At 46.4% G+C, this 18,435-nt stretch overlaps 1 protein-coding gene across 15 annotated transcripts in view; it reads right to left on the bottom strand.

The window, feature by feature from the left end:
- PDE4DIP (phosphodiesterase 4D interacting protein) overlaps positions 1-18,435 on the bottom strand; it is a 1,465,918-nt gene that overhangs the window by 588,410 nt on the left and 859,073 nt on the right. For 9 of the 15 annotated variants that reach the window (XM_069641316.1, XM_069641317.1, XM_069641320.1 and 6 more), the window contains exon 1: positions 1,915-4,106. The exons of 5 other annotated variants lie outside the window; for them this stretch is intronic. In XM_069641316.1, the coding sequence (XP_069497417.1) occupies positions 1,915-3,069 (1,155 nt within the window). In that variant the 5' untranslated portion in view covers positions 3,070-4,106. Of the gene's footprint in view, positions 1-1,914; positions 4,107-18,435 lie in introns of those variants that run through there. One more of the 15 variants, XM_069641330.1, reaches the window with a different exon arrangement.

Genomic DNA, 18,435 nt, shown 5'->3' with positions numbered 1-18,435 from the left:
CCACGTCCCTGCTAGTCTCAAGGAAGCATGGGAACGTCCTCTCCTCAAAAAGCCTACACTTGACCCAGCTATTCCAGGGAACTACCAACCCATTACGACAGTCCCTTTCCTTTTAAAAATCCTTGACAAGGCAGCTTATCTGCAAATCCAAAAATTCCTCAAGGCTAACAACCTGCTCGGCCTCCCGGGATTCCGTCAGGGGCACGGCACCGAAACTGCACTCCTAGACCTAAAATATCAAATGGACGATTTCAGAGATGCAGGCAAACCCGCCCTCCTACTGCTCCTTGATTTGTCTGCAGCATTTGACTTGGTGGATCATAACACCCTTTGCCACCATCTCTCCACCGCTGCCAATTTCTCCCCTAAGGCCATTACTTGGATCACCATGTTTCTCCAAGAAAGGGTTGCGAAAGTCTTCTCTGACTCAGCCTGTGCCCACCCAAGCATCATTAAATGCAGAGTCCCACCGGGGTCATGCATTTCACCTACCCTGTATAACCTGTTTACCAATCCATTGTTCCACATCCTGGACGCCTTGGGCATCAGATACGCCAACTATGTTGATGATACACAGGTCCTCATCCCCCTTACAGGTGACTATGAAGAAGACATGGCCACCCTTAGGTCCATTTATTCCACTATCCAAACCTGGATTGCAGTAAAACTGGTTATGCCTTAATGGTGACAAAACCAAACTTCTGCTAATTGGATCTCCGGCCACCTTCGGGGAAACTGGAAAAACAATATAGCTCGTTCACAATTGACAACATACCAATCCCTGTATCACAAGTTGTAAAGACCCTTGGGGTCTACCTGGAGTCTGACCTCTCCACGAACAGGCAGGTCAATGCCATTGCCTCGACCTCAGCATACCACTCTAAATTGATGAACGCAGCCAGACCCTTTCTGTCAGAACAGAACTGTATCACTATTGCAAGAGCAATAATAGGATCACGGCTGGACTACTGCAATGCCCTCTTTCTAGGGACCTCTGCTAAAAACCTCACCAAACTCCACATGGTCCAGAACCATGCCCCGAGAATTGCCACTGGCATCTCCAAAAGGGAACATCTCTCTGAAACCAGGAAAAAAGGTTAATTGGCTCCCTATCAAAGAGAGGACAGTCTTTAAAGCTCTCGCCTTAACCTATAAACGTGTCAACAATCTGGCACCATTATACCTGGCTGAACGAGTTCTCAAACCCGTCTCAACCAGACCCATGAGAATTGCCTATACTAAAAGGATATCCATTCCTAAGACCTTGAGAAGGCGTGCAGGAGGAACTAGTTTCCCAGTCTTGGCAGCGACACATTGGAACTCCCTACACCACTATGTTAGAAGTGTTGGGTCGCATTAATTCAAGATATGTTGTTTGTATAATGAAGTATCGTTGGCACCACTGTCCTAGGTAGACTGCCTACCCCAGTCTTACTGGTCCTATAAGCCTTCATTGTAACCGTAACGCTAACCAAATGCAATCACCTGTATGATCATAATCCAGTACTATTGCGAGGCTACATGCTCACTGTAACCAAGAGCCAAGCATTCCCATGTAACTAAGAAAACGTCATATAACTAAGACAATTTCATGAAACAGCGCCTCGATGCCTTTGGGCTGCTAGTGCACTTTACAAATCCAAATAAATAAATAACTACTACACAAAGGATCCATTATTTAGAGAGAAAGAAAATCTAAGTAAACAATATGACAAACACCATTATTGTGCCTCAGGAAATGGGAAGTGATTAACTAAAATGTTGGATTTTTCTCAAAGGTTGGAATGTTCCAAACAATAGGGTAATGCCAAGCACACACTGTACAGTGCTATGGCATCAAGAATAGGTATGCTATTTAATTGTTATATGAAATGCTATAATACTCTAGTAAGCAGTATGACTTATGGAATATACCTGCAGGCGGAGTGGCATATAATCTTCATACACATCTTCCCACAGTTCCTGTAGGTCTGCAAGCTCTGGGATAAAGTCGTGAGCCATTTTGGGAAGAGGATGACCGATCCGGTTCATGAATCCAATCCCAGCAGTTAATAGGTTTGGCTGAACCCTTCCATCTGTTGTTAAGCTGGTAGACTTTGCACCTGGAGGACTTGATTTTACTGGAATGCGACTTCCCTTGTGGCTCTGAACGGGCCTGTAGTCAAAAGCTTTTACCAGGGTAAGGGCCATATCTAAGGTGCTGCTGTGGGGCGTGCAGCTCTGAACCGAACTGCCATCAGTGCAGAAGTCACATTTGGAATCCTGTCTGGCACCTTTGACTGGTTCATCATCCTTATGTAATGGAGAGGTTTCCAATGCAGTGTGCAAGGATTCAACCGAGGAACCAGAAGAAATTCTTTCCAAGCTTTCTCGCTCAATGAGCATCTTGTCAAGTTGTACATCAGACAGCAAAGGTTCTTGTAGCTCCTCGTTTAACATGCTGGCAGAGTACCTAGTGGATGGGACACAGGAAATGCTCCTTGCCACTTTGCGCGGCACCTTGCAAATTGCTTCATAATCAGCATCTGGCACTCTCAGAACAGCGCAGCAATGGCATCGCTTTGGGCGGTTCACTGAGACGTCGGAAGGCTGGCAGTGGTTGGATTCTGCAATCTGATCTTCATGTTCAGTCCAAGCTTCAAACCCAGAATATGTGAAGTCTTCCTGCAGAAGGGCTGCATATCTGGAATCAGGGAGATCAGATATGTCAACAGTCCCCTCCCCACCTTTACTGTCAACAGATGGGTCTTCGTTATTTTTTCTATACAAGCTCGCCACACAAAGCTTGAGTCGGTCTTTCTCCGAGAGCAGTTTCTGTAAACGTTCAATGGACAAGGCCTCTATTCGAGCAATTACAGTATCAAACCGATAAATCCGATCCAGCATGAAAGCACACTTGCTACAGGCAAACTCAGCTCTCCCATCTCGCAAGACTTCCTTTCCTAAGACATGGGACAACAAAACCTGCAAATTCAATTTTGAAGCTGAATGGAAGATCCACCTTCTCTGGTTGCCACACAGCTCCCTGGCACAGATCCTGCAGACGTCCTTCATGTTTGCATACAACATCAAATAAGTAATAGTCTTATTTCATTTGAAGCAGTTCTGCTTATCGATGAGCGGGTCGTCTCAAACAGAGTACCACTGTGACATGCGTTATAGCTTTGTAATAAGTAGCGTATCTTTGTTACAAGTAAAGTGTCATTTAAAAAAAGAGGGGGGTCTTATTAGGGAGAAAGAAGTCTATTTACCAGTTATCTCTATTGTCAGCGCATTTGAAGTCTTCATAAATAGTAGGTTATATTTATTTCGAAAATAACGTCTTAAATATAAGAAAGTCTTTGAATAAACTGGCTTATTTCTAAATGCCTGATGCTTTCAAAATCTCAGTCTTCATAATTAGTGCGAAATCTTGTTGGCTAGTTGGTGATCCTCGAAACTAGCAGGATATGTTCGAAAATATTAAAAAAGCTGGTTGATTAAATGGTTTTCTCCTTATCAGATTCAATCCAGGTCAAATGAAGTATTGTTCTTTCAAATAAATAAATACCTTTGAAATTGACAACTCAAAAAATACCTTGAGAAATGTTCCGTATTCGTTTTACATTTGACTGAGTAAGGATCTCATCCTTTGGGCATAAAGTCTCCTCTGTGAATATTATTTCCTTTTCATCCCGGAAAAGTTGGTTTCCTTAAAAAATAAAAAAATAAAACATTCCTTCCCCAACAATAAATAATACGATTTTAATTTCAGCGCTTAAAACAAGACGATACCATCATTTGTATAAATGTTATTACTGTCCAGAGCGAAGGCAAGAATACAGCAGTGTCAGTGACGTGGCTGTAAATCAGATCCACTTTGCTGTTCCAACAACACAGAGCCGTACTACGCCCCATCCGCAGATAACGGTGTAAAATGAGTCCTTCCTGGAAAACTTGGAAGACCAGGCAGCGCCTGCACCACCTGTCGACCTCAAACAAGCCCGGGTGTTTCACCTGCTCCAGCGGGCACTACACGCATCCCGTTCGCTCCTCTCGTGACTCCTCCGAGCCCGGCCGGCGAGCTCTGGTACCCGAAATTCTCAGGGCAAGATGGAGCGAGGGCAGCGCCCATGCGCAGTGGTGCAAATGGCTCTGGGAAATGTAGTCTTGAATCTCTACATCTTAAACCAAAACCACAAGCGAACGTTTCCTGGACTGCAGCCATCTTCGAACTGGAGATTGTACGCATGCGTACATAGCGAATATTTCCCTGGGAGAATGAACGGTTTTGTGCTGACTGGAAAAACAAACAGGAACAGCGCACGCGGTAATGGTTAGGTGAAGTACAGTTTAACCAAAAAGGACGCTTTCGCTCGGCTGACCGTGCCAGAAAGAGCCCTGCAGGAAGAGGGTTGCGGTATTAACACTGGAGACCTCTTCCTCAAGCTTCTATGACTCGTATATCTTCCCACTAAACTAAACGGAAAGCAGAGAAAAACTTAGCTCTAAACTCACACGCTTTTGGCGGGTGTCACCCGCCTTGTAAACAGCAGACTCACCCGCCAAGCCTCCAGCACACCCATTCATTTCAATGGGCCTCTCACCCGACAAAAACAAAATCGGGTGTTTTCACCCGCTTTTGTGACACAAATGGTTGAGAGCTATGGAAAAAGGTGACGTGTTCATTGTATAGATTACATTATAATCCATTCCCGAGAAGCTAGTCCAATGTTGGTTTTAAATGTGCATTCTGGGACCTGTAGTCTTGGATTTATAATGAGGAAACCCTTGACTGCAAGTCTCAGAATGCAGAGCCAAAACTAAGACTGGACTACCATCTCTTGAATGGATGATGTTTGCATGTATGAAATTCTTTTAAATGGAGAAAAAAAATTGCTCGTACTCAACAATTTAGGCTTTAAGTGGGCTGAGGATCAAACCAGGAAGGGTCTTGAAATTGCTTTCGCGCCAGTGACGGCCAAGACCCATTGATAAATACAAATTCATCACACTTTGTGTCGCCCCGCACTCCATTTTTGTAGTTCTCCATTTGTCTCACTTCCTTTGTCTGTCATTCTCTATATGTGTCCATTTCTGATTTTGTCATTCCCACTAATGTGGTGTTTTCACGCCCTCATTAATTTTATTTTTTCTGAGCGTAGGCCTTGGGAGCATGTTGCGCTGAAACATCTCAGTGATTACAGACAAAATCTCATTTTAATGATTTACTGTCAAGTCATTAACTTTAAAAATGAACCTGTCATCCCAATGCAGCCCTCTGTCAAAGACTCTCATCAGTCAAAGACCTATTTAGCCTGTTTTGACACCACTATTGTGATGATCAAATGATTTGCCATGAATCACACACTTTCTGTGTCAAGACACGAGGCGAAGGATTATGCTTTCTCACAACTTTACTCTTCGAGCAGTATCATTAAAACAATAACTTAGAAAAACAAAACTACAAGTCCCAACGGTTTAAAGTCTTTTTAGTAGTTCTTCTGTTATTGGACTTTAAAAAGATGTGACATTATTAACCAATAACAATAGTCTATAATCCATCCCTATATATCCAATCCACCATGTTGTTTCCTCCTCTTTCTTTGCTGCTCGGGCAGCCAGTTAAGTACCCATGCTACTTCTCTTTGATATTGCTAAGAATGTATGTCAGTTGCAGTTTAACCCCTTAACTGCCATGGTTTTTCCCACCCAGTGCCAACGCCTTTTTGGTGATTTCGGTATGTCACCATTCAATCCCTTGTAACGTTTTTGTTACATGAGATATCTCAACCAAATTTGGCCCCCTTTTTTCCACATGTAGCCAGTCGTAAAGCCACCCAGGAATCCTAGTTTGCTGTAGGGGGTGAGAGAAAATAACCAAAAAGGGAAAAAAACGTAGAGTTTTTTTCAGAAAATACCAATAAAATGATGTACTAAGAAGCCTGTGGTTTTTTGCTCGTAAGAGCTAGGAACAAATGGTTTGCTGTGCTGAATTCCCCATTTTCCCGGCTTTGAAGAACAGGTTGAGTGGAAATTAAAAAAAAAGTATTTTGCTATGGTTATCAACCGTTTTGTGAGAGGTAGGCGATTTTGGCCTTTTTTGCCAATAGGACATGCGTGGACGGAATTGAAGAAAATGGTAGGAAAGCTGAAAGGGAGGACATAAAGGCATACATTTGTGAAAAGCAGACAAAATTCCAAGTTTAGGAAGGGGTGATTTGCGCAGGTCAGGCAACAACTATGTAGGGAAAAATTCCATAATTTGGGGAACAATCAGGAACATGACAGAAAAAAAAGGTATGCGGTGGACATGGTTGGCCCGGTAAGGCAATGGCTTCTGTGAATTCTGAGAAAAACAATGCTCTGCTACATTCCCCCGACTCTTCCAGTTAGGAAATCACAATATTTTTGTAATGTTTCCAAAACCAGCAAAACCAAAAGCCAAAAATGAAGCCATGATACACAGGAGTTTTATGTTTACGGCCTAAAGAGACCTACTTGACATGTGTAAATAAGGAAAACAAATATGGTGAGGAAGGGCAAGCATACATTTTTTGAAAGGGCACAGGTAGACCTTTTGAAGGTTAGGTGACTTGTGCAGGTTACAAAAGTGTATAGTGCCTAAAGCAGTGGCTAAATGTAGGTCACATTTGGGAAATGAAAGGGTTGTGTGACAAAGGGCAGCAGCAAATGGGTCGAAACGTTATGAAAACCACGCAAACACAACAAATGTGGTACCTTCCTGCGTTCCCACAGGTGTCCTGACGAAAACAGTACCTCACATGTATGGGTGCACCTACCTGGACGCAAAGGGAAAAGGCTAAAACACGGGTAACCCCAGGTTTTTCAGCACATCAGATTTTCAGGAGTTTTGCTCATGCGGACAACCTACAGATTTGGGCCTATGGTGTTGAAGCCACCAAGGAAAACAGGGAACCCCATGCATTTCTGCAAAGAGGACACCCGCAGGAATCCACAGAGGTCTGACTTGCGCAAATCGGCCCAGAATGTATTACCCACAATCCCCAGCAAAGTCCAAAATATGGCAAAAAAACCCACAATTTTCGCACGTTGCACTCTGCTCACCCATTGAAACACGCCACCAACACCACATGGCCTACCTTCCCGCGTTTCCACAGGTGTCCTGCCAAAAACAGTAGCTCACATGGTAAATGGATGTCCAAGGCCGGGGACATCAACTCCAACCGTCCTGGAGTTCTGACTGGGGTAACACAGTCCAGCAAGAAAGGCCTTGCACATCCGTTTACCATGTGGGTGTACTGTCCCCACGCACAGCGGCAGCTCCAGGGAGCCCCGGCAGGTTCTCCTTCCCTCCCACAAACGAAATTCTGTATTGCAGCCCAGCCCACGCTCCAGGATGGTCGGGGTGATGTCCCTGGACTTGGGCAGCTGATTCCCATGTGGTGTGACCATGGTGGAGAAAAAAAAATACCTGGTGGCTAGTGCCCCCCCCCCCCCGCCCATATCTACATTACATTTTTATTTTTTTGTACCCCATTCCCTGGGGGCAGATGGTCACCCATCTGCCCCCAGGAGTCTCCATAGGTGTGGCCCCATGCTTTGAGGGCTGGGGGGAGAGGGTTTCTTGCAGGGATCGCACAAAACGAAGTGCCTAAAAGGACGAGGTAACTCGTCCTTGGCAACACAGAGGTAATCTGAAGGACGAGATAGCTCGTCCTTAGCACTTAAGGAATTAAGAGAGATATGTGTTAAGATAGGATGTCAATTACACTGTCAATAGTTGAGCGACAGAGCGCAGTGTAGACAGTTTATGGTGGAACATATCCGCAGAGTTCAGTGTTGACACTTCAGGTATTTCCCGCGGTCGCAACGGGACAAGCTGTTCTGGCGACCGCAAGGATCAAGGACAAGAGAGGGCACTACAGTCACGGAAGTACGAGGAGCACGACTGTGACTTGATAACGTTTGGGTGCTCCTCATCTACACCTCCTTGACTGTATAATAGCCCGGAGCGAGCCAGAAAATAAGCGTACCTCGCATATTGTTTAGAAAATCATTACCGATCTTTACAATGATCGGATCATCACGCTGACAGGATCAGCTGTACAAGCTGCAGAGAGCGCATGGAATGTGGGAGGTTTCCCTGATACATGGCACGAATCGTGTGAGGGATAAGAGTACAGTGCCACCTAGAGGCCGAAAAGGAAAAACAGCCCACAAGAGGTTTAATAGAGAATACAGAGCCTCTAGAGGGCCAAATAACAGACTCTGTCCATAAATATGTACAAGAGACGGGTACAGGCCCAAGATACCTAGAATTATTATTAAACAGTGGCATTGCTGTCCCCAGACAAATATATTATGTCCAGCTCAAGTGAAAGGGAAGGGCTCAGGTGAGCCAGAAAATAATTCAACCCGGCATGGGAGAGCTGGCCCTAAGTCACAGTATGGGGCACAGCTCTCAACAGCTGGCAGTCATGGAGGACTGGATAAAGTTCTCCAAAGGAATGGAAGGGCTGAGAGGGACAGGTGGTCTAGGAACAAAGAAATGGGGAAGAAAGAAAGCCCACAAGGCCAAGACCCCCCTAGGTAAGACCGCAGAAAGGAAAGAGCAAGAGGAAGGCAGAAAGCTGAAAAGATAAAGAACGCAAATCGTGAGATGATACCGCTGGCAGTTCAGAGGGGTATGACAAGGATGATTGGGGGAGCCAATCAACAGGAGAGGAAGTTGAGATTATATCCTCGGAAGAAGAGGAAAATAAGAGAGCTCCCAAGAAAAAGAAAACGGAAAGAAGATAAGCAGGAGGAGGCCAGGGACGAGTTTGAACTGGACGCCTTGATGCACCCACGTTCCTCAGAATGGCAACTGCCGACCAAGATAGCGGCATATATAAAGAAAAGACTGAGAACACCGCTGGCAAAAGAAGCCAGAAGTAAATTGAGGGCAGAGTGCCCAAGGCCACACCCGCCGGATGGTATTGCGGAGAACCCAGATATTGATGACCGCATGGTTACATTCATGAAGAGGTATGTAAAAGATATAAAAAAAGGACTGGACAGATCCTGGCGCTCATGCCAAGATAAAATATTTAATGTAATTGGACCCCTTACGAAAATTATGGAGATGGCAGAAGAGGCAAAAGAAAACAATGAGGTTATAGATCCAACTATACTATCTGGTTGATCCCAGAGATGTTTATTGGGCAACGCCAATAGCGCGATTATGGCGGAAAGGAGGAGGTCAAGATTGATCCCAAGCTCAGCGAGCTGGCCACATCAGAGGCAGCAGCCTCTGCAAAAGGGAGAAACTTCGGAGATGCGTTTATAAAAGAGTTAATGAAATTTGCAAACTCATACGCAGGTGATAGATAAAGCCCAGGCCTCTTTGAAGAGAGAATTTGGCAGACAGGATTTTGGCAGGGCTGGAAGAGGCAGGGGCCGCTCCACCAGCCGTTAGGCGACCAACAGGTTCCAAGCCGACAGATACCACTGGAAACAAGACGAAAGAAAGCCAAACCCATTCTTCCGTTCGAGAGGAAGAGGGCGAGGGTGGAGACACACTGATAACCAGCATCAGCCTAACACAGGTGAAACGAATGCACAAGCGTGTACAGAACACAAACACACACTCCCACAGTGGGGGGTAGAGTAGCAAAGTGTGTAGAGAAATGGAGATTGATTTCTACAGATGCTTGGGTGTTAGACACCATAAAGGGTTTTCACATAGATTGGCTAAGTTTGCCACAGCAAGAGAAAGAGCCAAAGACACTAGTGCTCAGCACAGCAGACAAAGAGTTACTAGACACAGAAATAGGAGAACTAGCACGGAAAGATGCTATAAGATGGGTAACAGATCTGAGAGACAGCTTTATAAGCAACATGTTTATAGTGAGAGGTTGTCACAAGACCAATAATCTAAGAGAACTAAACACATTCAGAGTATACAGACATTTCAAGATGGAGGGCATACACCTCCCGAGAGACATATTACAACAAGGGGATTGGCTAGCAAGGATAGATCTCAAAGATGCTTACCTGACCATACCTATGGCGGCAGAACAACAAACATTTCTGAGGTTCCGATGGCAGGGACAAATGTGGGTGTTCACTTGCCTACCCTTTGGGCTGGCATCAGCCGCATTGTGTTTCACAAAGGTGATGAAACCGGTGGTGACTTTCCTCAGAGAAAGAGGGTTCAGATTGATCATTTACCTGTACATTTGCGTAATGTGCCAGGACAAAAATGCTGATCAAGGAATAGATAGAAGTCACTCTAGACCTTTTGCAACAGCTAGGGTTTCTGATAAACTGGAAGAAATTAAGCCTACAGGCGGGGCAGAACATGGAATTCCTGGTCTTCAGATTAGGCACTGTGCAGGGAATGTTAAACCTCCCCCTGAACAAAGTAAACGAAATCAAGAAAGAAATATGGACCAGATTATCATCGGAGACAATATCTCTGAGAGAACTAGCGAAACTAGTGGGACGCCTGGCTTTGTCAATTCAGGCAATATTCCCTGGCCCTCTACATTACAGGGCCCTTCAGAGACTGAAAATCTCATACCTCAGGAGGGGCGCTTCCTACGAACAAAGGCTACTCCTCTCTTTAGAAGCAAAAGAGGAACTGCAATGGTGGTTTCAGCCCATGGATGCCTGGAATGGAAGGGCAATATTTGGCTCTTCCCCGGACCTAGTGATAGAATCCGATTCCAGTAGGTGGGGATGGGGAGCCAGATGCAGCGATCTGTCAACAGGGGGCAGATGGTTAGGAGAAGAATTAAATATTCACATATATTTCCTAGAGCTTCTAGCAGGATCCTTGGCGGTGAAATGTTGGACACAAGAGAGAGCACGATGCTGTGTGCTGCTCAAGATGGACAACGTTTCGGCAGTCCATTATATAAACAGACTAGGAGGCACGAAGTCAACAATGTTAGCAGTGCTAGCGAAATAATTTTGGCACCTTTGCTTACAGAAAGGGATATCAGTGACAGCTAAATATTTACCAGCCCATCAGAACGAGATAGCAGACCTGAACTCAAGATTCTTCAAGGACGCAAGCGATTGGAAGCTGGACGAGAGACTATTCCAGACACTGATGGAGAGATGGGGTCCATGCTGGACAGACCTCTTTGTATCAAGGTTGAACAGGCAAATTGCTAGTTTTATTCTGTTGGAGACCAGACCCGGAGGAGGAAGAAATAGGCGCTTTCCTGCAACAGTGGGGTCAGAGCAAGGAATATGCTTTTCCTCCTTTTGCGATGATCGCGAGAAATCTAGCACAGGTGAGGAGACAGCGAGTATCCATGGTGCTGATTACGCCAAATTGGGGAGGTCAAGCATGGTTCCCGGATCTGCTAGAGATCACTTACGACAACCCAATACCATAATGAGGTTAGACCTAATAGTGAGGGACCCCACAGGGGGGGTCAGACTCTGATGAGGACAGGCAGTCTCAATTACATAGCATAGGCAATGTCAGGGGATCCTGCACTAGGCCAGGATTATCGGAAGAGGCTGAACAGATTATTGATGAAGCCTGGGCACCTGGGACCAAGAAGGCATACAGGACAGCTTTGTCAGGTTGGCACAATTGGTGTGTGGAAAGGGACGTACATCCCACTAGAACAGATGTAGTTCACATAGCTAATTATCTGGCACAGCTAGCAGCCCAGGGCAAAGCATACAGGGCGATCAATACAGCCTGCTCAACTATCTCTGTGGGACACCCGAGAATAGAAGGGATAACGGTGGGAGAACACCCTCTAATTTGCAGACTTTTGAAAGGAGTTCGAATAATTAGACCACCAAGTCAAAAATATGATCAGGTATGGGACGTAGACAAAGTCCTGAGAATGTTTATATCATAGGCAGATAATAATGAACTGACAAGGAAAGCGTTATCAGCCAAGTTAGCTATGCTCTTATGTTTGTTGTTGTGTAAAAGGGTGTCAGACGTCAGAGCACTAGAGATCAATAGGAAGACAATATCCTCTCAGGGAATAACATTTGTTATCACGAAAAGGACCAAAACTTGGTTGAGATCAATATCTTATCAGGCATTCCCAGATCGACCCAAATTATGTCCAGTGAGATGCATTGCAGCATATGAGTTCATGACTACGGAAATGAGACTCCAGGGGGTGAATCAGTTATTCATAGCCATAAGGAAAGCTTTTGGGGCAGCAGCATCAGCCACGCTAGCTAGATGGATTAGATGGGTTAGGACACAAGCAGGAGTAGATACAGATTCCTTTGGGGAACACTCAGTGAGAGGAGCAATAACCTCTAAGGCTTTTCAGGCAGGGGCCAGGCTAGGGGACATGATGAAGGCAGCAGACTCGATTCTTGCCATACCATGGTTTCTGCATCAGCTCATTTCTGCAAATCTTTCCACCATACCTCTAGTCATGGTCTGCAGCATGTCTTCCACCCCATAGCAATTCTCCTCTTTGCAAGCGCATATGCCAGGTCCTTTAGTTTGCTCACATGCTTGAGTTTTCGTGGTCTTGGGAACCCCCCCTAACAAGCAGGCCCACACTGTATGAACCACAATCTTAATACCTCTTTCTGCTAGTCTGTGTGCCACTTCGCTCCAAAAGCGCTCGATAACCGAGCATGACCAAAACATGCACCATACCAGCATTCACTTCATCACATTTGGGGCATACTTGCCGTCCTACATTTTTAAACCTAGCTATCCTCTGGGGTGTCATATATGCCCTATGCGTAATATACAGTTGCGACACCTTCTTATGATACCCTTGGGCTCGTTCCCACATCCCATCATCCATCGGGGCTCCCACTTCCGCCTCCCAATCTTGTCTCAGTTGTACTACCTCCTTCCCTACTTTGGACATCATCATCTCGTATATTCTGGATATCTCATGTCCCCCCTCTGCTATGTCATATATCATATCTATGGTAACATCTGGTTCTTCCTCCAGTACCACTTCAGGCCAAGTCCTCTTCATTCTCTGCACTATTCTATGATATGTGATATACTGGCCTGTATGTAACCCGGTTTCCTCCCCCAACACCTCAAAATCTATTATAGCCCCCTCTTGCCAAATATCACCCATTGTTGCTATCCCAACAGGTTCCCAGTGGTTTCTGATTATCATCCTTAGTTGCTTTTCTTCACCCGCCAGTGCTACTAGTGGTACCTGCGGGGAACATGGGGATGGGTTCTCCATCATGTGGCATGCCCTGCGCCACATCTTCCATCCAAGTTCCATCATCTTTGGACGCCCTTCCATTTCTGCCTTTGGCAGCCACATAATCTCTTTTAAATAAAATGGGGCACAATCTTGTCTAAACAGCCTGGACTCAGAGGTTGCCTCCTCTGAGAGCCATTTAGCTACATATTGCAGCTGGCTTGCTATATAATAAACTTCGTAATTGGGCAGTTTTATACCCCCTCTCTCGTAGAAATTCAGTAGCTTCCAGAGGGCCACTCTATTTCGTGTGCCATGCCAAAGGAAATCCCTGCACACACTGTCCAATGTAATGAAAAACTTCTTAGGTATCAAGTACGGTATATTCCCAAAGTAGTCCAGGAGCCTGGGTAGGACCATCATCTTCAACATTGCCCCACGTCCCATCATTGCTAACGGCAGCTTCACCCAGAACCTCATGCAATTTTCGATTTTCTTAATGGCTACCTCTTTATTGCCCTTATGCTCCTCTTCCACCGTGTGGTATATGTAGCGCTTAACTGTGGGCCCTGCAGGAGTGCCTGGTCCGGTCTATCAATGGTTCCTGGTCCGGTCTGTAGGCGATCACCTGCCCCCTGAAGATAGTCCAGAACACTCCTTTCCCTCTGATCACTGCAGGTTGTTACCCAGTGATCAGAGAGTTGGGAGTAATCCGGATTAATGGATGGGGCGCTCAATGCTGTGCTGCTGATCCTCCATAATAGTTCTCTGGATAAATGAAAGTCAAACCCAGTTCCTTCACTGGGTGGCCAAGATTGCAATCCAAGCCCAGTTCCTTTACTGGACAACGGTGACTCAGGCCAGCTGCAGCGCACCTGATTGCTAGTTCACTTTGAGTTCTTATTGGCACCGTCCAGACAGATTAATGTTCTTGAAAGTGCTAGTGCTAGCGTACCGTCTTATTGGCAGAGGCACGCGGTGAGTTATGAGTTCCAAAGATAGACTAATTGCAGTTTGTTTCCCCCACCTTTCCAGGCCCGCACTGCAACTACTGGGAACCGCCAGACTTCAACGGAAGGTTTCGGAAGCAGGTTAAGGTAAGTGTTAGATTGGTGGGGTTGGAAGGGGAAAGCGGGATGCAGTTCTCACCCCTTGTTGTTGTTTTGTCTCGTAGGAGAGCTGAATTCCTGGATGCAGATGTGCTCTCGGTGCGCGGGTGAGTCCGTGAAGGAGACGGTGCGGAAGAGGTCCCAATGCAGTTTCAGATGAAGCCGAGCCGCTTCAGACGAGCCGCGGGATGATCGGATGAAGATACTCTCACCCGCGATGGATTCTGGATTAGGCCGTGTGCGGGAAGCTGACTACTGGAAGCGCTGGAATACAGAAACCAGCTGAAAGCGCGAGGGAGGCGCTGGCCTTGAAGCTGGTTACTCGCAGAGAGCTGGTGCACGCAGGCGCCACGCTGATCCCAGCCGAAGAAAACGCAAAGCGCTGGGTGTGGCCCAGGGCGGGGCTTATATACCCTGGGCCCACCCAGCACCACTAGAACACCAGGGATTCATGAACAACAGGTTCCTTGGGGGCCATGTTGAGTACAGTTTAACATCACAACCTGGGGGCCATTTTAGTAGGGGCAGTTCCCTGGGCATAACAGTTCCTACGCCACTCAGCTACCTTCCTGGACCAGCTGTCACTAATACTACTCTGGAAAATCGTGACAGTATATATCTATCCCTAAATAGCGAAATGTGCTAACCTCCCATGGTATCTGTAACACCAGTAGCTGTTTCAATGGGATCCCTTATATCCACCCAATGGGAACATGCTAGATTTCTGTGGGTTCACCGCTATGCCAGACAGCCCTGCATATCTTTCCATCACTTCCAAAATGTATTGGAGGTTTTCCTCCGGGTGTCGAAAATACAACAACATGTCATCCGCATATAAAGAGATTAGATGTCATTCCCCTCCCACAGCAATGCCTATCGTATCATATTGTTGTCTCAGGTATATCGCCAAGGGTTCCAGGGCCAATATATGGAGCATAGGGGACCATGGACATCCTTGTCTGGTACCCCTACGGAGTTGCCATCTTTCAGATATCACTGCTCCTGTTTTAACTCTCACCAGCGGTTCACTATATAACATTTTCGCCCACTGTAGCTATCCAGTCCCCATGCCATAGCCAGCCAAGGCCGCCAACAGCCATGGCCATTTGACCGAGTCAAAGGCCTTTATTGCGTCCAGTGATACAATTGCCAATTCACCTTCGTTCGCGTTCCCATGCCGAATAACTCGATGGATTTGTCTGAGATTATTGGATATGTTCCTATTCGGGACATAGCCCTTCTGGTCAGGATGTATTAATTTGCCAATAACCCTCCTCAGTCTGTTTGCCAAAACAGGCGTCAGTATTTTGCTGTCTTGATTCAACATTGATAGGGGACTATTTGAACCGCAGCTATGCCCGGGCTTGTTAGGTTTGGGCAGCGGTATTATAACCGCTTCTCTAAGTGACTCTGGCAGTCTGCCGAGCTCATATGCCTCATTCAACATTTCCAAAAGCGGGGGGAGCACCTCTCCTTTAAATATTTTATAGAATTCACTTGGGAGCCCATCAGCCCCCGGAGTATTGCTGGCGGGTAACTGCCTCACCACCTCTTCCAACTCTTCTAAAGTAATCGGTGCATCCAGCTCCTTTCCTCAGCACTGATCTGCAGCAATCCTATATCCTCCAATGTTTCTACTATCATCGTGTAATTACTCTCCCCATCATCTCCATATAGTAGCCTATAATAGTCTGCAAACTCCCGGTTAACTCCCTCTTGGGTATCAACTACACTTCCATCTTCCCTTGTTATTGTTCTAATCATGGGTCTGAGGGTTTCACTCTTATATAGCCATGCCAAGATCCTTCCTGGTTTATCCCCTCCCGCACGCTGTCTCTCTATATATTTTTTAGGTTACACAATCTTTCCCAGTGTCCAGCACATTTCTGCTGCAGCCTGAGTATCAGTTCAGTGTCTTCCTTGGTATTATTTTCTCCCTTCAATGCTCTTTCCAATTCTCCCTCTGTTTCCCGTAGGTCAGCTAGGATCCCTCCTTGCAGTCCTTTAGATTTTGCTATGGCTACCCCTCTCATCACAACTTTAAAGGCTTCCGACAACGTGCCCGCCGAGTCCACACTGCCAGTATTAGTCTCAAAGTAGTTAACAATCTCCCCCCTCATATACTCCCTAAAAAAGGGGTCTTTCAGTGCCTCTGCTCTGAGGCGCCATGTCAGAATCCTCGCTCTCGTGGGTCGATATTGCCATCCGAGGATCAAAGGCGAGTGGTCCGAGAGGACCTTCGCTTTATATCCTGCCTGTGTGATCTCCGTCATTATCTCTAGTGTGACAAAAACATAGTCCAACCTTGTGTGTAAATGCTGCGGGGCAGAGTAATGCAAGTATTGCCTCTCTTGGGGGTGCCGTGACCTCCACACATCTTCGAACCCAAAGTCATTCAGCAATGTCTGCAACGCTTTAGCGGCTGGGGCAGGTCTATCCATTTTCCCATCTGATCTATCAACCTTAGGGTTTAGTATACAGTTAAAGTCTCCTCCCCAAATCACTGCGCTCCCCACACATGTGCTAAGGTTGTTACACAAGGTTCTAAAGTATGCCGCTGTGTTTTGATTCGGGGCATACGTATTTACAATGCTTATCTCCCTATTTTCCAGCAATCCCCTCATTATGACCATCTTCCCGTCCGTCTCAACTATCATCTGTAACAGCTGAAACAGGACATGTGGCGCCACCCAGATAATCACTCCCCTAGCATAAGCCGAATATGATGAGCCCACCAAGGTCCCCTTCCATTTCTTCCTGATCATCTCCGTCTTATCCTGCGTCAGGTGCGTCTCTTGCAGCAAGGCTATGTCTATCTTCTGTCTACGCAGGTATAGCATGACCTTATTCCTCTTTAAGTAGCTATTGAGCCCCCTGACATTCCAAGTAATTATTTTAAGATCCCCCATGACTTGTTAGAGTCCCACTCCTCCCCCTACCTATGCAGTTCAGATCCAATTGTATTTCCTGTCTATATAGGCTTGTTTCCAACTCAAACTTCCCATAACTAAAAACACAACAAACACCCCAAAGTACTCCAAGATCTTCTCTTTGTCTTTATAGTTCAGGATCTTCTCAATTATCGCCCGAGGAGGGGCCCCGGGCCGTGGTTTCCTCAGCAGGGCCTGATGTGCTCGTTCAACAGTAAACCCTTGTGAAAGCTTGTCTGCCCCTATCTTTTGCAGGATCATATTCTCCACATAGTCCGTGGGGTCCTGGCCTTCTTCTCCCTCCAGCAGGCCGACCACACGGAAATTGTTTTGCCTTGCCCTTCCTTCCGCTTCCTCTGCTCGGTTCTCAAGATTAGCCACCTGTTGCTTTAGTATGTGGACCTCCTTTGCGTTATTTGTGCTGGTATCTGTGGTGGTTTTCACAACACTGTCTAGACCACTTGCTCTTTCAGCTAGCGCTCTGACATCCTGTCGAAGCAGGGTGACTTCTATTCCAACTGCATCTATTTTGTTCTCCAAGGCCGTTGGCAGGTACGCCATTGCTGTCCCCATGAGGTTCTCAGCTCTGTTATTGCTGCTAGGACCAGGTGGTTTTCTCCTTCAGGGGTACCGTCCACAGAAGCCGCCGCTGCGCCTTGTGCCGGAGCAGTAGGAGTCTGTTGCGTCTTGGCAAAGACCTCCATTGTGGGTTGCTTACTCTTGGCCCTGGGTCCTTTCACTGACATCATGCAACCCTGCCTGTGTTTCCAGTTCCAGCCCCTCCGTTTCGTGCAAGTTCTGTATCCCGGTATTTCTGTGACGCCACCAGGTCAGTTCGGGCCCGGGAGCGTCATCCTCAGAGGGCTGCAATCTATGGTAGCGTGTACTGTGTTACGTTTCAAGTGCGTCGTTTCCTCCCACGTACCTTCTCTGACTATTGTAGTCAACACCCCATTTGCTTGTTCTTGGGGGCCAATAGGTGCACCTTCTTCTTCACTACCACTGTACCTCGGGCTTATGAGGCGTTTGGTGTTACGTGTTCACCCCAGTGCCTACCGCCTTTCTTCTTGTCGTGCCATCATCCAGCAACTGTCCAGGATAGGCTGGATTATTATACACTCCACTTACTATAATGCCAGTATTCTCCAATGCTTGTATTTGCACAGCAGCGTGCTAGTGTGTGTCCAGCTTCATTGCGTAAGTCCCATCTACTCTTAGGGGTGACAATATCAGATTAGTTCCCTGGGCACATGTCCCCCAGCAAAATAGAAGCAG

Source organism: Ambystoma mexicanum, chromosome 1q (assembly GCF_040938575.1).
Source record: "Ambystoma mexicanum isolate Mex_15411 chromosome 1q, UKY_AmexF1_1, whole genome shotgun sequence".
Lineage (NCBI taxonomy): Eukaryota > Metazoa > Chordata > Amphibia > Caudata > Ambystomatidae > Ambystoma > Ambystoma mexicanum.
The sequence above is the reverse complement of the archived record's forward strand: the minus strand, read 5'-3'. Positions and strand labels throughout refer to the sequence as shown.